At 44.9% G+C, this 17,690-nt stretch overlaps 1 protein-coding gene across 1 annotated transcript in view; it reads right to left on the bottom strand.

Moving 5' to 3' along the window:
• Positions 1-12,674: 12,674 nt before the first annotated feature.
• Positions 12,675-17,690, bottom strand: part of TBL1X (transducin beta like 1 X-linked) — a 50,308-nt gene continuing 45,292 nt past the window's right edge. Inside the window, exons 12-14 of the mRNA XM_009903823.2 lie at positions 16,547-16,712; positions 15,776-15,877; positions 12,675-14,702 (exon numbers count right to left, since the gene is read on the bottom strand). Of these exons, the coding sequence (XP_009902125.1) occupies positions 14,676-14,702; positions 15,776-15,877; positions 16,547-16,712 (295 nt within the window). The 3' untranslated portion in view covers positions 12,675-14,675. The remainder of the gene's footprint in view (positions 14,703-15,775; positions 15,878-16,546; positions 16,713-17,690) is intronic.

Here is a 17,690-nt window from a genome sequence, read left to right as displayed (position 1 = left end):
TAACCCTTCAAAACACTTTTTGCTATGGATTCAGACCGATCTTTATGTGTACCTGTCTAACAGGATTATGACTGTCAGGGGCAGGTGCATTGAGAGATAACAGTTGCAAAAACCACCCAGGTGATCTGAGCGCTCATCAACACCCAGCACAAGCAGAATCGATAGTTGTTTCTCTGAGCTGTGCTCTATCTTACGTCTTCATCTGCTGAACAAAGAGCTATTCAATCCATTCCCCTTATCTTCTCAGATATGTACCTCTTCTGGTGCTCTGCTCTTTATATCCAAACAGTTCTGCAGACTGGTTGAAAGTCAAGACAAAATCATGACTGTGTCTATCTCAGGCTTTTAACTTCATATCAGCCTGGCTGTGCTGGAAGCTGCTTACAATACAGTTTGATGTCATGGTGGAAGCCTCTTGAGTCCGGGTAACCTCCCTCTGTTCCTTCAGCATGTGGCCAGGGCCAAGCACAGAACAAAAGCTATTTTTAGAACCCTATTTGCATCTACTTTGGTTGAAGTTCACTGTCTGTCCACACCTTTCTTTACCAACACGGTTCAGTCCCAGCTGTTGTGAGGAAAAAGAAAATAAACAAAATAATATTGTTAAAACCAGCTGAAAGGTGAGTGCAATAATAGTGTGAAGCTTAAACTGCCATCTTACCCAGGGTAGTCCCAGGGTGGTTAAAGATGCAGGGTCAGCAGAAACTATAGAGAAAAATACTGATTTACTATTTTAAATAAGTTGGCTTCTTGAACTAATCATTGGATTCAGAAGTGTCACACAGTAATCAGATCATTATTTAGGCAGATCGTTACAGAGCTGTGGTTGGTTTGTAGCAACTCTTACGCTGTGCCCCGTAGAAACATTTGTGAGTTTATGGCTTTCTATTGCTGTTCTGCTTGCCAGAAACACTGGCAGGTCACCAGATCCCTTCATCGCAGTCATTTGTTTCATAGCTGAGTATGAAGAGCAAGCACGGGGACTTGGGAGCAGATTATACTGATCCTTTTGAAGTAGAGACCATATTTTTGCTGCAACACTCATCACAACTGGGGTCAAAAGAGCAGGAACCATTAGAAAACCTTTTCAGATGCTAGGGCGTGGGCTGCAAAACCTTGAAACCAAATAAACAGGCTCTGGCTTCACAGCAATAATCATGTGGCATGAAAGCACTTGGGAGGTAACAGGTTGTAGCAAGAGGCCCTCTGAGAGGATTGAACAGCTAATCCCTCCTTCCTTTGCTGCCCCAGGGCACGTGTGAAACAGAGACAGAGGCAGTCCCCATCTCGGCCCCCTGAGGCTGCGAGCAGCCTCTGAGCAGTGCTAAGTGGCTGCTGGCGCTGCAGCGCCCCTGCATTTGCACAGCCTCTTTTGCTCCCCTGCTCTTGCCTTCAGTGTTGTCCTTGTGATGTGCGTGGTGTGTCTGTGTATCAGTGATCTATTTGGGATATCATAAAAAAAATTAGGACTCATCGGAGATCCTAAGAAAAATCCTGAGAAGTGACCAGGGGCATCGTGAAGCAAACTGACAGTGGGGTTTAACTTACAAAAGAAGTAGGAGTGAGGAGAGTTCCCTGCTGTTCCCAGCCTCAGGTGGATGCACAGGAGGCATTTCTCTCCGCAGCTTAAAATGGGGTGATAATTGATCCTGCTTACGTGTAACCACAACCACATTTGTCTTCACCCCACACAGACCTTGTTCTTGTCCACCATTCAACAATTCAGGCACATGTTGCAGGGGGTGCCCATCTCTCCCCACCAGGAGCGTGCTTTTGAAGTTCATCTCCCAGTTGCCCCTCTGCCTGTGCTTACTGCATGCACTTCATGGGGCAGCCTTAGGCTGCTGCAGCTGGCTTTACTTTGGAGAAAGCTAAGTGTGGGCTCCAGGGGTCAGCAAGAGCAGGCTATAGGCACCATGCCCTGGACAGGAGAGCTGTAACACCTAACTAAGCATTGCCTTCTTAAGCATGCCATCTGCTCTCTCATGTGATGAACCTTGTGCTTATCAGCAAGAAAAATATCCCAGTCTCCATTTTGATAACAATTTGTATCTGCATAGTCATCAGAGTGCCAATTCCAGCATCTGGATTTTCACCCAATAATCACTTCAAATACACTTATTTTAGGAGTGTGCTGGCAGGCTGCCCTGGTGCATGTGAGAGGTGCTTGCCTCTGGTCTAAGGTGTGTTTCAAACATGGCTTGGGTTAATAAGGGAGAGATCTTGCCAATACAGCAGTCTGTAGATGCAGTTGGACTCTATGGTCTTACACTGTGAGAAAGGCTCTTTTCCACAGTCACACAACTCACCAGTGAGGCCACAGCTTGAGCACTGTGCTCAGTTCTAGGGGCCACAGTGAGACACTGAGGTCCTGGAGCATGTCCAGAGAACAGTAACAAGGCTAATGAGAGCTTTGGAGGGCATGTAGTACGAGGAACAGCTGAGGGAGCTGGGGCTGCTTAGTCTGAGGGGGACATCATACCGCTCTCTAAAACTACCTGTGCAGCAAAGGCAGTGCCGTTTTTTGCTCCCAAGTAAGTAGCAATAGGATGAGAGGAAATAGGCTGAAATTGTGCCAGGCAGGGTGTGTGTGTGTTAGATTGGATATTAGGAAAGAATACTTTACTGAGAGTGGCGAGGCAGTGGAACAGGGTGCCTGGGGGTTGTGGGTGTGTGGAGTCACCATCCCTGGAGGCATTCAAGCAGCTCATAGGACATGGTTTAGTGGTTGTGGTAGTTGGGTTACAGTTGGACTCAAATATCTTAAAGGTCTTTTCCAACCTTAATGATTCTATGGTTCAGTTCAAGCATGGGAAGACAGCTTTTTGTCTGGGAGAAATGAAAAGGGAATGAGATCAGATAGTCTCTACTAAAATGTATGTAGTTAAAGTGCTGTTGTGAGAATATAGCAATTGTACATTTTAGCTTCTTGTATTCTGGGCATGCTACAGCACAACAAAAACTTTCTGAATCGACCAAACAAACCCCAACATGTAAATGTAGAAAAGTTGTTGAATCCATGCCCTGAGAGGAGAGTGCAGTAGTAGAATCTCATAAAGAAGGCATGTACCCATACAGGACAGTGCAGCAGAACTGCATCTATTTAACACCCTCCTTGCTTCCCAGACAGTTTATCAAACCCAACCATATGTAGTAAGTGCTCTCTGTATTCACCAAAACTTATTTTCAAGGCCTCAAAGATAAAGTTAAAAATTTCAGGAAAAGTGTCTTCTGACCTCCTGTAATACTTTGAGAACTCCCAGCTACTCTCTGTTGGTTGGTGAGGGCTTGTGGAACTGTGCTTGACCTGCTAGCCTCCTACATTTAATTACTATTTCCCTTGGCTGGACTTCCAGGCCAATTGGAAAGCTGAAATATGAGCACTAGTAAAACAATAAACTACTTGAATAGGCAGACTTCTTGCATTCCAAAGCTCTGCATTTATGAGGCCCACCACAGGTCTGAATGCCAAAATCCTAACTACATCTCTTGTTAAGCCCTTCTGGTTTGTAGACCAGACACATGAAGAAAACTAGAATGTGAAGTGCTAAATGTGATCCTCCCCTTACTTCAGAAGTTGTCATTGGGTATTCATGATGAAAAGTTATCTTCTAAAGTCTTCTTAGTTTTCATGGATTCCTCAAGGTTACAGTAAGCCCAGGTGGAAGTCACTAAGCCACATGGTGGGTAACAGCATTCTAAGATGGGTCAGATCATGTCTGGGTCACTCATCCTTTAAGAAATGGGCATGAATCCATGGGGACACTGAAGTATTGCAATCTTACTGAGAGAAAATTGGGGAGCACAGGCAAATCCAGGGATAAATTTGACTCTATTTTCATAGGCAGTTTATATTCCCCTGGATACACTGTGAGCTTATGGAAAGTTGCTTCTTCCATTGCACCTCTCTAAGCAAACTCTTAACCACCCAGAGAGCACACCTCATTAGTGGATTTGTAGGTAGTTTTCAAGAAGATGAGAACATTTGCTGAGTGATGGTGGCATTTGAATTTATGCACAACCCAAAATCCCAGAGCTGGCTTCAGCATTTCCTTCCACACAGCTAACAAGAATGAGAGTCTTCATAGCTTTCCCCGGCTTCTGTGTGCTCACACTCCACAAAATTCATAGTCCTAGAAAAGTAATCAGACCATCATAGCTAGAAAGAGAACCACTGTAGCCATCCTTAGATCTTTAACAGTCCCATAGTTTAGCATGAGTTTACCTACCAGCATCCTTCACCCTCAGAGGGCATCAAGGCTCAGGACACCATGGAAACACTGGCAGCCATTCATTGCAGCTGTACCCACATGGTAGCATCAGCTCCTGGTTTGCCTGCTAGAGCAGATTGAGTGTGAATTTCCTTGAAGACAAGAAAAAAGAAATGGGGGGGGGGGAAGCAATCACAGAAATCTCCCTTGGGCTAAAGCACTCAACCAAGCACCACATTTTATGTGGCAATGAAACTGTGTTCTCCCACCCTGCTCCTAGTCATGTGCCTCCATGTGACATGGACACCATGCCTTTCCTCAGGGCACCAAACAAGGCTTCCAAGGATCAGAGGCAGCCCCCCCCCAGCCATGCTAAGTGTGCCGGGTAACAGCCCAGCTCTGCTGATGCCTGGGGTGATCCCCAAGGAATGCAGTGACTCCCAGCACAGTCCCATGGAAGCTAGACAGGGAGGCTTTTCCCTCACTGACAGGCAACTTGATAGTCTGTATCAAAAGGAATCTGTGTGTACCAGCTTCCAATGTTGAAATGGAAAATAATTAAAACAAAATAATGTCTTCATTAGGAAGATATTTAGCTAAAAGGCTTCATAATATATATTTTCAAATGGTATAGAGGCCTTTCTGTTTTGCTTGTTGAGGTCTGACAGTAGTGACCTCTATGACTTCAGTGGCAACGAGGCTGATCTCGACTAACTGGAAACCTGTGAAAACCAGGAGCAGGGGAGCTGAAGACAGCCATAAAGGTCAGAGAATGGTTTCTCTTTTCGAAAAGCACTTATCCTCCCAGCAGGAGCAGGGTGGTGGGCCAGGCAAGCACTCCGGCTGCTCCTCCTCCTATCATACTCCTTTTGCTTCTGCCTCTTGCATCCCATTCAGCATGTTTAAATTAGTGCTTCACTGGACCAAAAGGAGGGAAGAAATGCAAGTGATGTTGACCTTACAGCACAGTCCTGGGAGGCCCCTTGCTCCAGTTAGTAAGGGCTTATTTTCACATGGGGAGCCCATGGCCTCGTGGCTCAGGCCTCCCACTAGGTCTGGCTGCTGCCTGTCCCATCATTGGTAGCAGAGCTGCCTGAGCACCAGTCTCTTGGCTATGGGACTATAAAACCTTAAAAAAACACAGAACATTTTTTTTCCATGGCATCTGTTTCAGGTATCAGTTTTATTGGTGTATTAGTGGGAGACATTTGCTCTAGTTCATTAAGATAATATGCTGTAGCTATCCAGATAATGGATTAATTTTATGCCAGGTGAGATTCCAAGCTTACCTGTTAAACCCTGGGGCTGCTTCTTGTCCTGCTCCTGTAAGCACTTGTGAAAGGAACTGATAAACAATCAGGCACAGCCAGCCAATATGCCAGTGCACATATCCTTAGCAACACACACACAGAGAAGTACTCCTTAGGCTTTAACATTATAATTTCATAGTTTCTGGCCATGGGCAAACAATAAATGCTTCTTGTTTCTTTATTTAGAACTTTCTTGGTGGTTCTCCCTAAATAAGCTACCCCGAAGACACTACTGAAATGAGAAGCAAATACTCTGTTCACCAAACCTCAAGTTTCAATTGAAATAAAATTCAACATGCAGTTCACTGGCCCCCAGATATCCTTCAGAAGCACCAACAAGCAGCCCAGCCACTCTCTCATTAAACTCCCATTGCATTTCCCTCTCAGTATTTTTTTTTTTTTCAGGGCCATCTTGCCAAAGCAGCTCCTGCTCCGTCTACACCATCCTCCTCCTTGCCAAAGCAGCTCCTGCTCCGTCTACACCATCCTCCTCCTTGCCAAAGCAGCTCCTGCTCCGTCTACACCATCCTCCTCCTTGCCAAAGCAGCTCCTGCTCCGTCTACACCATCCTCCTCCTTGCCAAAGCAGCTCCTGCTCCGTCTACACCATCCTCCTCCTTGCCAAAGCAGCTCCTGCTCCGTCTACACCATCCTCCTCCTTGCCAAAGCAGCTCCTGCTCCGTCTACACCATCCTCCTCCTTGCCAAAGCAGCTCCTGCTCCGTCTACACCATCCTCCTCCTTGCCAAAGCAGCTCCTGCTCCGTCTACACCATCCTCCTCCTTGCCAAAGCAGCTCCTGCTCTACCACCACCATTTCTACACCCATCCCAAAGCCAGGGACAAGACCCTCACCAGCCATGATACCACCCAGAGGAGCTCAGCCCCAGCAAGGAGCCCCAGCCAGCACCCGTGGAGGATATTGGAGTAGTCATCAATGTTGGCCCTAACAACCGGGGGGCCACCAGGCCCCCCGGCCTTTGTAGTCACCACCACCATCACCCAGTGTGCCCCATGGGTACTCACCAGAGATGAGAGGAGGATCCTCCAGCCCAGATGGGCTCAGCTTAGGGCTGCTGCCCTTCCTGCTGGGATTAAATAGGGGAGTGGATGGGGAGGGCCAAGTGACCACACCTGGGGTGGGAGGAGGCTCCAATAGAGCCCAGGTGCTCTGGGTTTGAGGGGGTAGATGGGGCAGATATGGTGGGAAAGGGGAGGTGGTGGTGAAAGAAGAGGATTTTAAAATACCTTCATTTTCCATCACTCTTCCATGATGCACAACTGCAGTCCATGGTTTGCTTTGCCTCCATGCAAAAAGAACAAACCCACCAACACTTCATAAACCAAAGCACAGTGGTGGCTATTGCAGTGAAACCTTTTCATCAGTATCATTTTGCTTCGTGGGAAAATGTGTGCTTTTCAGATCAAGATAACAAGTTTAAACAACAACCAAAAAAAAAAGTTCTCCAAGAGTGAATTTTCTCCATGGATACCAACAGAAAACACAAGGGACTGGAGCGTGTGCCCTGTGAGGAGAGGCTGAGAGCCCTGGGGCTATCTAGTCTGGAAAGGAGAAGGCTGAGAGGGGATTTAATAAATATATGTAAATATCTGAGGGCTGGGGGTCAAGAGGGAGGGGACAGGCTCTGCTCAGTTGCATTCTGTGACAGGACAAGGGCTAATGGATGGAAACTCCAGCACAGGAGGGTCCACCTCAGTATGAGAAAGAACCTCTTTACTGTGAGGATCACAGAGCACTGGAACAGGTTCCCTAGAGGGGTGTCCTTCTCTGGAGATTTTAAAGACCCATCTGGATGTGTTCCTGTGTGACCTGTGCTGGATTCTATGGTCCTGCTGTTGCAGGGGGGGTTGGACTTGATGATTTCTTTGGGTCCCTTCCAACCCCTGACACCCTCTGATTCAACCTGGCCTTGAACACTTTAAGGGTTGAGGCCTCTACAGCTTCACTGGGCAACCTGCTCCAGTGCCTTACCACCCTCAGGGTGACAAATTTTTCCCAATGTCTAGTCTAAATCAAAGTTCTTCCAGTTCAAAGCCATTATCCCTTGTCCTACGACTATGTGCCTTCTTAAAAATCATACTGCAGTCTTCAGCAGTGCCTCTAGCCTGAGGGCAGCCCAAGTAGGACTGACAGCCTAATTTTCATTAGGTTTTTTTTTGATCTGTTTTCCTTGATCAAGTCATGAGACGTGGACCTTTAATGTGGGTATGAAAAAGAGAAAGAGTGTCTCTGTAGGCTGACTGAACCACAGGCAGTCTGCCAGCGTCATCCTCCACGGAGGAAGGTGGGTGAATGATTTGACATGGCCGTCTCGTTGGGCAGGAATGTCTTACAATGTCCTCCAAGCAGCTGCTGGTAAGGAAGCTGACAAGCAGCGGTTGTGCAGGGCTGTAAAACCAGCAACACCATGCTATGGACTCTGCTCATCAGATTTCTGCTGCTCTCAGGAGTCTATGATCCTGTCCACCCTAGGTGTCCTCACTGATGGTGCTCTCTGCAGATACTCAACACCTTTCAGTCCAGGCAGAACACCATGGCTGGAAGATTGCAGAAAGTCCTGAAAACCCTGCTAAGGGTTTGGCCTTTCTGTCTTTCCCTCAAAGGAAATATTCAGTTTTTCAGGAACTGCAACATGGCCTGTAGGGTTGTGACAGTTGACACCAATGTTTTTCAGATGCCTAGAGAGATAATGCTGAGTTTAAGGAACTGCAGAATGGTAGCACCTCACAACTAAAACCCTCCTTGCTTGTGCATCTCTCACTGTACTGAATTACTCAAGTGAAGAACAAGGTTGTCAACTTTGCCCCAGTATGCAATGGGAAGGATTTGGAAAGAGATGAGCGGAACCTTGTCTCGATCCTTTGTAATGAGATAGGTATTAATGATTTATATGGTGAAGCCAAGGCTCTTTTTGTGAGCACAGAAAATGTTAGGCCCTTGCAGCAGGAAAAGAGGATATAGCTGCTTTCCTGTGGTTATTAGGTTTTGTATTCTTTTGGGTTTGTGAATATGTTCAAAAGGAAATAGAATAAAATATCTCTAAGGAAGCAAAGATCTTCCTGTTGGGAAGGAGTCAGGAAGGATGATAAATTACTTGCCAAGTGAGTAATTTCTTCACTTAAGAGACTTCAAAGCTTTAAAAATTACTTTAGGTACTGTGGAGCTTGGATGTGAAACTGCATGTGCTGTCAGCAGACAAAGCTGATCTGTCCTTGATGGGAAATGAGACATAGAAAGATGGCAGGGAGAGAAGTAGGTTAGAGTTGGATGTTGCATCTTCCCAGAGCAGCTCTAGCAAATACCCTTGTACTGTATGCACACTGACAGAAGAGAGATGCAAGTGTTTAGGATTGCTCAGTGCTTCCAGTCTTGGTTGTCAAATACTTTACAGGCTGAATAAGTATTTATAAGATAAATAAAGGAAGACTAAACTACAATTTCAGTTTGACAGCCATGCAACTTCTTGAAACATGCCTGGAAATGACATGACTGAAAATAGGACCATCACATAGTGCTTGTTGAAGTGACAGCCTTGATACAGCGCTACCTGCTAGAGCTCCAGCCCACTGTGGCTCCCTCTTTAGCTCTCAAGTTCTTTATTTAAACTGTTATGGAGACTGATGGTGGTTCCTGGTCTTGTGAGAGCTGAACAGATACATTTTTCCTACTGCTTTCAACCTGTACAGTTACAGGAAATTAATTGCACATTAGTGCTGTGCAAATTCGAGTATGAACTAAGAGGCATGAGAGGACACTGCATTCTATTTGTTGAGTATGTGATGACATGGTAAGGTGCTCATCAGCAGCATGCCAGTTTTTCTGGCACTTGGGCAGTCCTAAATGTTGTATATCAATCCTAACTTAATGCTCTAGGTCATTAAACACCTAACGACTAAATGATGTGACACATGACTGTGTTTGATCTGAGTGCTAATTCCTTCTGCAGGCTTCTGACACTCTTTCAGCCTCAGCTTAGGTGAGCGGTCAGCCTGTGACATGGTCACTAAGCATGTCATGTTGAATCCCCCAGTAAGTACCATGGGTACCATTTTGTGGAATAAACTCCAGCTAAAACCCACACAAGGTTCAGCCTGTTAAAGCTGAAAACCCCACTGTACCCTTTGAAGCATCAGTGCCTGGAGCCTGAGCAGGCAGAGGAGCTATGAGATGATGCCCATGGGAGGTCCTCACAGAAGGGTTGACTGTGACCCCATTGTGTAAACTGCAGCATTCTGAAGTTCTTCAAAAGCCTCCAGCTGCTCAAGCAAAGTTGGAATTTAAGCCTTTCTAGCTTTAAGAAAAAAATAATTTACTTTGATCAGAACTAGAGTCCAATTTATTTTACCTGGAGAAATTTCCTCTTGAGAAAACTTCAGCCTCCTCTTACTCAGGTTGCTTCCTTACCAGCTGTAGACATTGCCAATGCATGTGCCATGGAAGGGGAAATAAAACCAAACAATACAGGTGTGATGTGAGCAGCCACAAAGGTGAGCTGGTTAAAGGCAAAAGTACTGAACATGGCACTGCTCTTGCTAAGGGCAGTTTGTGTGGTAATCTGTAATGATGGAACAAAAGTTGGAGGACAAAGCCTCCTGGCCTTTTGTATTACAAGTGTTATGAACCCAGAGTCATGATCTTTGCACACCTGTGGGGCCAGGTGATCCTTTAGGTCATGGCACCACATTACAGCTGGACTCACCTGGCTCCAGTTCTTAAGTGCAGGATGCAAGATAGCCAGAAAAGAATAAGGAACAACACGCACAGAATTCTCTAATATCAAAATATAGCAATTTATTCAAGACACTGAATATGATCTGTTGATTCTCTCCTTAAAACAAATGAGCTACAATACACAAGGTGAATCTGAAGAAAGTGTGGGTTGGGGAGAAACAAAATAAGGGTTGATGTCGTTTCAACAGAACCTTGGAAATGCTGAAATGAGAACCAAGTCTGGCTGCAAGTCTGACACAGACAATAAAAACTGCAGAAGCCAGAATTCAGAATTTCAGTGAGTGGCTGAAAGAACATTTCTGCAATTGACAAAGAACCACATCTTTTAAAAAGGCAAAAGGAGGAAAAAAGGAGGAAAAATTAAAAAAGGGAAAAAGAAAACCAAACCCAATGCAGACCCTTAGACAAAGTGCACTTCACTTGGCTCTAAAATTAGCTTTTTTTTTTTCTTTTTTTTTTTTCTCTTTTTTAAAAACAAATGAAAAGGAAATTTCTAAGATGTAGCATGGGGTTAATGTGTGTATAACCCTGTAAGTCAGGCCCTTTAGTGCCCCATAAGGGACCCAGTGTTTTCTACATAAAAGATTCAGTATCCTTCTAACCCAACAGAGTTGAGTGGTTTTTCAGCAACCTTTTTTTTCCAGGCCAGTTCCAGACAGCCAGCAAGGACTGAACTCCAGTAAGTCTCTCGGTGGTTTCACAAACATGTTTGGTCACTCAGGCTTTTCAGTTTCTCTTCTACTACAAAGCACTAAAATGAAAATTATCAACAAATATTGTAAGAAAAAAACCAAAGTCCACCAGCCTGTTGCTTCATGCTGCTCTGTCACAGGGGAGCTGCAGAAAGGCACCACTACCCAGGGGATGCCCCTGCAGCATGGCAGGGAAGTCAGAGCTCCCAGGAGGGCAGCTCTGAGTGTCTAGGCATAGTTCATGTTGAACTACAGCCTGGGAAAGAATCTCTCTCCCCATTGCCCACCTTCTAAAGAAACCAGATCCTTAGGTTAGGATTAACTTTGATGACTACATCTTCTGCCTTTAGCTGAAGCCTGACTACTACTGCAGTATCTTTGAGGATTGTCCAGTCATTAAGGGTCCTGGGGAGGGGAAGAAAGGTGGATTTCCTTAGCTTCTCACACGCTGCTTTCAAATCTGATGATCTGTATAGAAAACTCTCTGGACCAGCAGCCTCTCTCACACATAGGCTTTGGAAACCTACCCATTTTCACATTTTGTTTCTCTTGGCTTCCTACCTCCATGTAGGTGGCAGAGGAAAGGTGGTATTCTGAAAATTCAAACAAAGGGAAAAGTGGAAACCCAAACAGGCACCAGGGACGCTGCCGAGTTACCTACAGTAGCTATCCTGAAAATAACCACAAAACACAGCTAAGCAGCCAGCCAGTCACACAGCAGTGCTGAGCCTGGCTTGAGCAACCTCAGCTCTTCACATCCTGAGGCCTGGCATGTTCAGGCACCACTCAATGGACCGAGGAAACGCCAGGGCCCCATCCAGGCTGCCCTCCACTGCCTACAGCCAGGGAGCTTCTCTGTGTTATTCTCAGGAACTCCATCCAAAAGCAGCCTGAGAAGTTAACCGTGTGCATGCAATGACTGGAATCAAACCATCAACCCAACTGTGCTCTATGAAGACCATACTAAACCTTTCACCTTTGCATTCAAATTCAAGTCTCTCTTTGAACAAGTACTATTTTTCCCCAGTAGTGCCTTTACACTGGTAGGTACACGTGGTTATTATAAAACAGTTCAAAATTGCCACGTGAAATTCTGCAGTCCATGCACTTGGAGCAGAAAACTTAACCCAGCATATAAATGCATCTGACACCCAAAATAGTCCCTGATACCTTCCAGTGCCAAGTTATTTTGATATCAATTCCAAACAAGCCTAACTGTCAGCAATAACCCAAATCCCACATAACTGTTTTTACCTTAGCACTGGGTAGCCCTTTTGGCAGTCATTTCTTTTCATTCTTTAATCCTTTCCAAATGTGTGACTTTAAGAAAAGCAGCTGAAGCTGGCAGTAGTGAGTTCTGCTAGAAGGACTAAGATGCTGCACAGGAGGGCAAGCATAAAAAGAGGAAAACACAGGAGAAAAAATGATGTACAGATTCTACAATGCCATGATGATGCCACGATGCCTGGCAGGTCTTACATCAACAGTTGGGTGCTAGGGCTCTGGTTTGGGTTTTGCTCAGAACATCACTGTTTAAGCAGCTGTGCCGAAATCAGGGCAAAGAGCCTGTTACAGAAATAGCAGCTTTGGGTGAGAAGGTACATGACGTTGAGGGTATTCTCTGGTCATTGTTTTTACTCTCTCCTACAAATACCAGCCTAGCCTGTGGGCTAGAGAAGACAGACAGTTCTAAGGATTTGTCTAAACCATCCCAAGGTTTCCTTACAGCTTACAGCACTTCCAGTAAACTCTGCCCATGCATCCTTCTTTCTTCAGTGGGTATCCCTGCAGATGTCTAGCTTGTATTAAGGAAATCTTGTCCAAAGTGGATAGGTGGTGCTTTGGAAGACTTCATTGTCATTCCGATCATTTTACCCACTACTCATTGGTATAGGAGGTATAATTTATGAATCCTTTACCAAGTCGCCACCTAATGGAGAGTTCTACCCTGTCTTCTCATCACTGCTGCTGACATCCTCAAGGCTAAACCTGTTTGGGCAGACAGTGAGCCACCAAGTGCAGACTTAGATCTTTCCTTGCAGCATGCAGCACACAGAGCTGAGGGTGACTGCAGTACCACATACTGCCAGATGCAATGGAAGAGCCTCCTTCCAGGAGCATGCTGAACTTGACCAGAGTCCATCCTTCAACAGTGACACATGCAGTCCATGTATCTTGGTTCACCTGGTCTTGTTAAGTCAGTGGTAAAATCCCACCGACTTACTGGAATAGAAACAGCTGAGTGGAATGAATAGTAGAGGACAGAGCACTGGTCAGTGAGGCCATGGGCAGCCAAACCCATGTTCTGTATGAAATGTGAAGTATTTCTAGAGGAAAGGAGATGCACCAATGTTTTCCCCTGGTTATTGAGGATAAATAAAAGTATGGACTCAAGAAAATGAATGCTCTATACAGAGAGAGAGTCTCAATTTTACCAATCCCTTTTAATAAGTGTGTATCATCAGATGGTCACAAAAATGAAAGGACACTATGAATGGCTGGCTGCTGGAAGAGGACTCTTGGTGAATGACTGGCATTTATTGTCTCAAATGGCATTTTTTCTTACAGCACTTTCTGAGAAGAGAAGACGGATACTGCACCTTTCATGTTCCTCGCGCTCTGTGTCGTTCTGTTTGCTTGAATTACACAACTCATCTACTTTTGGTGGCCATTTTAGGCTTCTAAAACTGTTTAACATAAAAAATATTTTTTTTCCAAAAATACACTGGGCTCTTTCTGTTAAAAGTCATCTTTCTCCTGTAAAAATCTTCCCCAGCACTGCATTCTTATATAAAGCACTTATTACACAATTTGCTGAAAGTGCCCTTGAGACTCTAAGATCTGAAGCATGGAGGAGTTTTTTTTCTTTGAAATGGAGAGAAAGAAAAGGAATAGAGAGAAGAGAGGAGAAGCAGTCTGTCAAAAGTTTTCATTGTCACGTCCACCTGGCTGCATCTACTAGGGGCATACAGGGAAAAAAGAGAAAAACAAAACAAAAACAAAAAGAAAAAAAAAGAAAAGGTAAGAAGAAAGAGGAGACAAAAACAGGAAGGAGGAGTTGGGAGTGGAAGGGAGAAACAAAAGGAAAACAGAAGTTTCATCCTAAGCCTGGGATTTTCCAGGCTGCAATATTCCAGCTGATAGAAAAACCACTGAACAACAAAAAGTAGTCTAGAAAATAGAAAGTGTTGTGATTACAAAGTTGAGCATTTCATCAGTACAAACTGGTCTTTGAACATCCTTTGGGAGAGCAACTGTAGTGCCCAAATTAGAAGGAAAAAAATACAACACCGCATGGAGGAGGACTCTTTTTCCCTTTTGGTTTATCACAGCATTTTTCTTTTCCTCTCTTTTTTTTTTAATTATTAATTTCTTTTTTGGCACAGCTTTTTTTTTCCCCAGCCGTCAGAGCAAGTTCTCAGATGCAAACCAAACAGTGCAATGCCTAGCTGGTGGCTTCATGCTTCCAAGGCTGAACGTTCCAGGTGGAAACCATTCCCTCCCCCTCTGAAGTGACTGTGTTTTTACTCCTCGATGAAGGTTACGAACAAAATACTAGACACCTGTGGCCAGGGGGAGTTGGTTTCACGGTACACTCTAACTTTGTTCAAGTTCATACAGTTCTGGAGCTGTTAAGAAGAGTTTTGAAGAGTGCTTCTCCCCACACATTCACTGCTGGTCCGTTTGAATTTTCTTCTACAACACTTTGCTTTTACTTCCGCAGATCTAGAACACAAACCTGGGGAGAAAAGACGCAGCATTAAGAACCATTTCTGAAGGCAACATGGAAATCCTACTCACACACAGCCTCGTCCACAGGCTGATCAGCCAGCTGTATGTTATCCTCCCCAGCTTCAAATCAGCCAGTCCCAAGCACCTGTTTACATGCACACAAATAAGGGAACAAGCCCAGGTGAGAACCAGACACTGAACATTGTGCTGGGCTTTCACTGGATTACAAACAAATGTTTTGGTGGCACATCCCAGATAAGGCTGTGGACTCTATTTGGTTGTCTGCATACAGTGTCCACTTCCAGTCCTGGAACATATCCAAAATAGATGAAGGCTTGGCAGGCATGACCTAGAGCAGACACGTGCCCATTTGGAGCAGCTGTTGGAAGCCAAGCATGGCACCGTCTCAAATGGCACAACTAAGCTCAAGCTACTGAATTGTGCTGTAGGTGTCCCCCTTGTCAACACCAGTTGAAAAATACTGCTCTGAAGAAGTTATGCAGCCAGCCATGCAGAAGAGCTACCTTTAAACCTGTAGAGTGTGCTGTAACACCTCTGTCCTTCATGATCAGGCTACAAATGTTTTTTTTTTAAAGTTACATTAATAGCAAAAATAGCAACGAATAATCAGCCTGCCTGTGGCAACGTTCCTCCTCTAACACACCATGACATTTTGGGGCATTACACTGCAAAGTTCCTCCTTTAGGTATGCTACACAAGGGTAAACTCCTGTGGGAGCCCTGGGACAACTGCTTAATTATTAGAGAGCTGACTGCCATTACAGATGATATGGTAGAGCACTACTGGTGTCCTCACCAAACATGTATTACAAAAGTCATTCCCCTTCTCAGCAATATTCACCTATTCCACAAACGTTGTTTCCGACAGGAACACCACCTCCTAGCATTCAAAACCTTTCAAAGCAGGAGTGTTAATTTACTACACAGAGCTGCTTCTTGATGCCTTAGGATGCCCACACCTTCAGCTGGGTCCGCAGGAGGCAGTATGGCATGTTTTTTGGTGGATGCTCCTCAGAAGAGCCATCTCCACCCAACCTTTACAATGTGCAAACCTCCTTACCGATCCGTCTGATGCGCTCGCTCCCACTTTGTCCCCTCTAGCATTCCAGCAGACTTCAAAGATGCCCCCAGTGCCTCGGTAGCTATGTACTAGAGTTCCACTCTGCAAAGCAAAACAGCATGCAGGCATTTGATACAGAAGTTCCCCTTCTTTTTCTCTGTCATGTGGCACTACGTTAAAGAGAAGAGAGTGGTGGCAAGGAAGAGCTATTCACATCACTCAGCAATAGTCATCTCCACAGAGTGCTGAAGTCAGGAAACTGGTCTTGGATAATGAAGAGCTCCTCCAGAAAGCAAATGACAGTAGGACTCTTAGACATCTGTTCTTGTCAACTCAGTAAAGGCCTGAAGAGTTAGGCTAAACTCTGTTGTTAATTCATGCTGTGAGGCATCAGTATGCAGAATGAACTCTATGGAACTATGATGTCCCCTTTTCTGCAGCATATCCTCAGTCTCCAGCCTGTATACCCTTCACCATCCCTCTACTGTGAAGTGCAAACCAGAGTATCCTTTAATTCCAAAAGTTAATCCATATCTTTTACTTCCCAAAATGATGTCACAACATGCGTAGTTTCATATTTTAGCATACAAAGAAGCCTGAACAGAAATGTTCTGGACAGTCACCCCACTCCACCTGAATGCCTCAACTGTTGCACTGAGCCAACACAATCAGGTTCACCTTGGCTACTGAGGTGCATGTATTTCCCATTTAACCTTTAGCTGTTAATGTGTCATCTAAACCAGATGTATCTCACATGAAGCAAAACAGTACCTGAGTATTCCATATATGGACACATTTGTCAAAGGACCCACTGGCTAGGTATTTTCCATCGGGACTAAAAGCTACACTGTAGACAGGCTCTTGATGTTTTGTTAACGTGTGGATGCAGACTCCTCGGTCAACGTCCCACAGCCGAACAGTGGAATCAAATGAAGCGCTGCAAGAAGCATTCAAGCACAAGCACATCTTGATATGGGTGTTAATAAATTTGTAGCTTAATATTGCAAATGTTTTAAAAGAACACAAGTTTGGGTTATCTTTCTTGGCTAAGCAAGAAATAATGGTTCAGACAAAAAAAGGTACCGTGCACTACAGCCTCTATGGGTTTTCTGACACGAACTAGATCTACAGAACTGAATTCCTGTATTGGGCCCCTTGGAGTTTATATAAAGTTTGCAGTGTATAGGATAAGAACACCAGCCCTAGAAGGGCCCAGCTCCCTCCTTTTGAGATTCTACTAGCTATTATTCAGGAAGGTCAAATATATATAGTCATTAACAAGATAAAAAGTTCCAGAGAGATCTTATTCCTAATGGTCTGCATTTTGGGGAGACCTAATAGCAGCCTTCCAGTACCTGAAGGGGGCCTACAAGGAGGGTGGAGAGTCTGTTTACAATAGCCTGCAGTGACAGAACAAGGGGCAATGGCTTCAAACTGGAGATGAGCAGATTTAGATTGAATGTTAGGAAACGGTTCTTAACCATGAGGGTGATGGAACACTGGATCAGGTCACCCAGGGAGGTGGTTATGGACTCATCCCTGGCAATATTCAAAGTGAGGCTTGGCAGGGCTCTGGGCAGCCTGATCTAATTGAGGATGCCCCTGCTTACTGCAGAGGGGCTTGGGCTAGGTGACCTTTGGAGGTCCCTTCCAACCCAGACCATTCTATGATTTAATGAACCAGAATTCTGTAGTTTCCTGTAACTGTGTTCTTTTTGTTTTCAGTGTTGATTTTTGCTACACTCCATCTGAATTCCAAACTGGGGGCTTACAGAAAAGCAAAGGAAATGACTGGCATTAAAAATAGTATTAAGAGAACAACTCAAAGTGAAGTTCTTCCCTGTCCACTGCCAGACTAAGGAGTCAAATAAATAAAACAGCTTTCACACAACTCCTCCCCAAACTGAGCACTCAT

The sequence above is a fragment of the Dryobates pubescens genome, chromosome 8, assembly GCF_014839835.1.
Source record: "Dryobates pubescens isolate bDryPub1 chromosome 8, bDryPub1.pri, whole genome shotgun sequence".
Lineage (NCBI taxonomy): Eukaryota > Metazoa > Chordata > Aves > Piciformes > Picidae > Dryobates > Dryobates pubescens.
The sequence above is the reverse complement of the archived record's forward strand: the minus strand, read 5'-3'. Positions and strand labels throughout refer to the sequence as shown.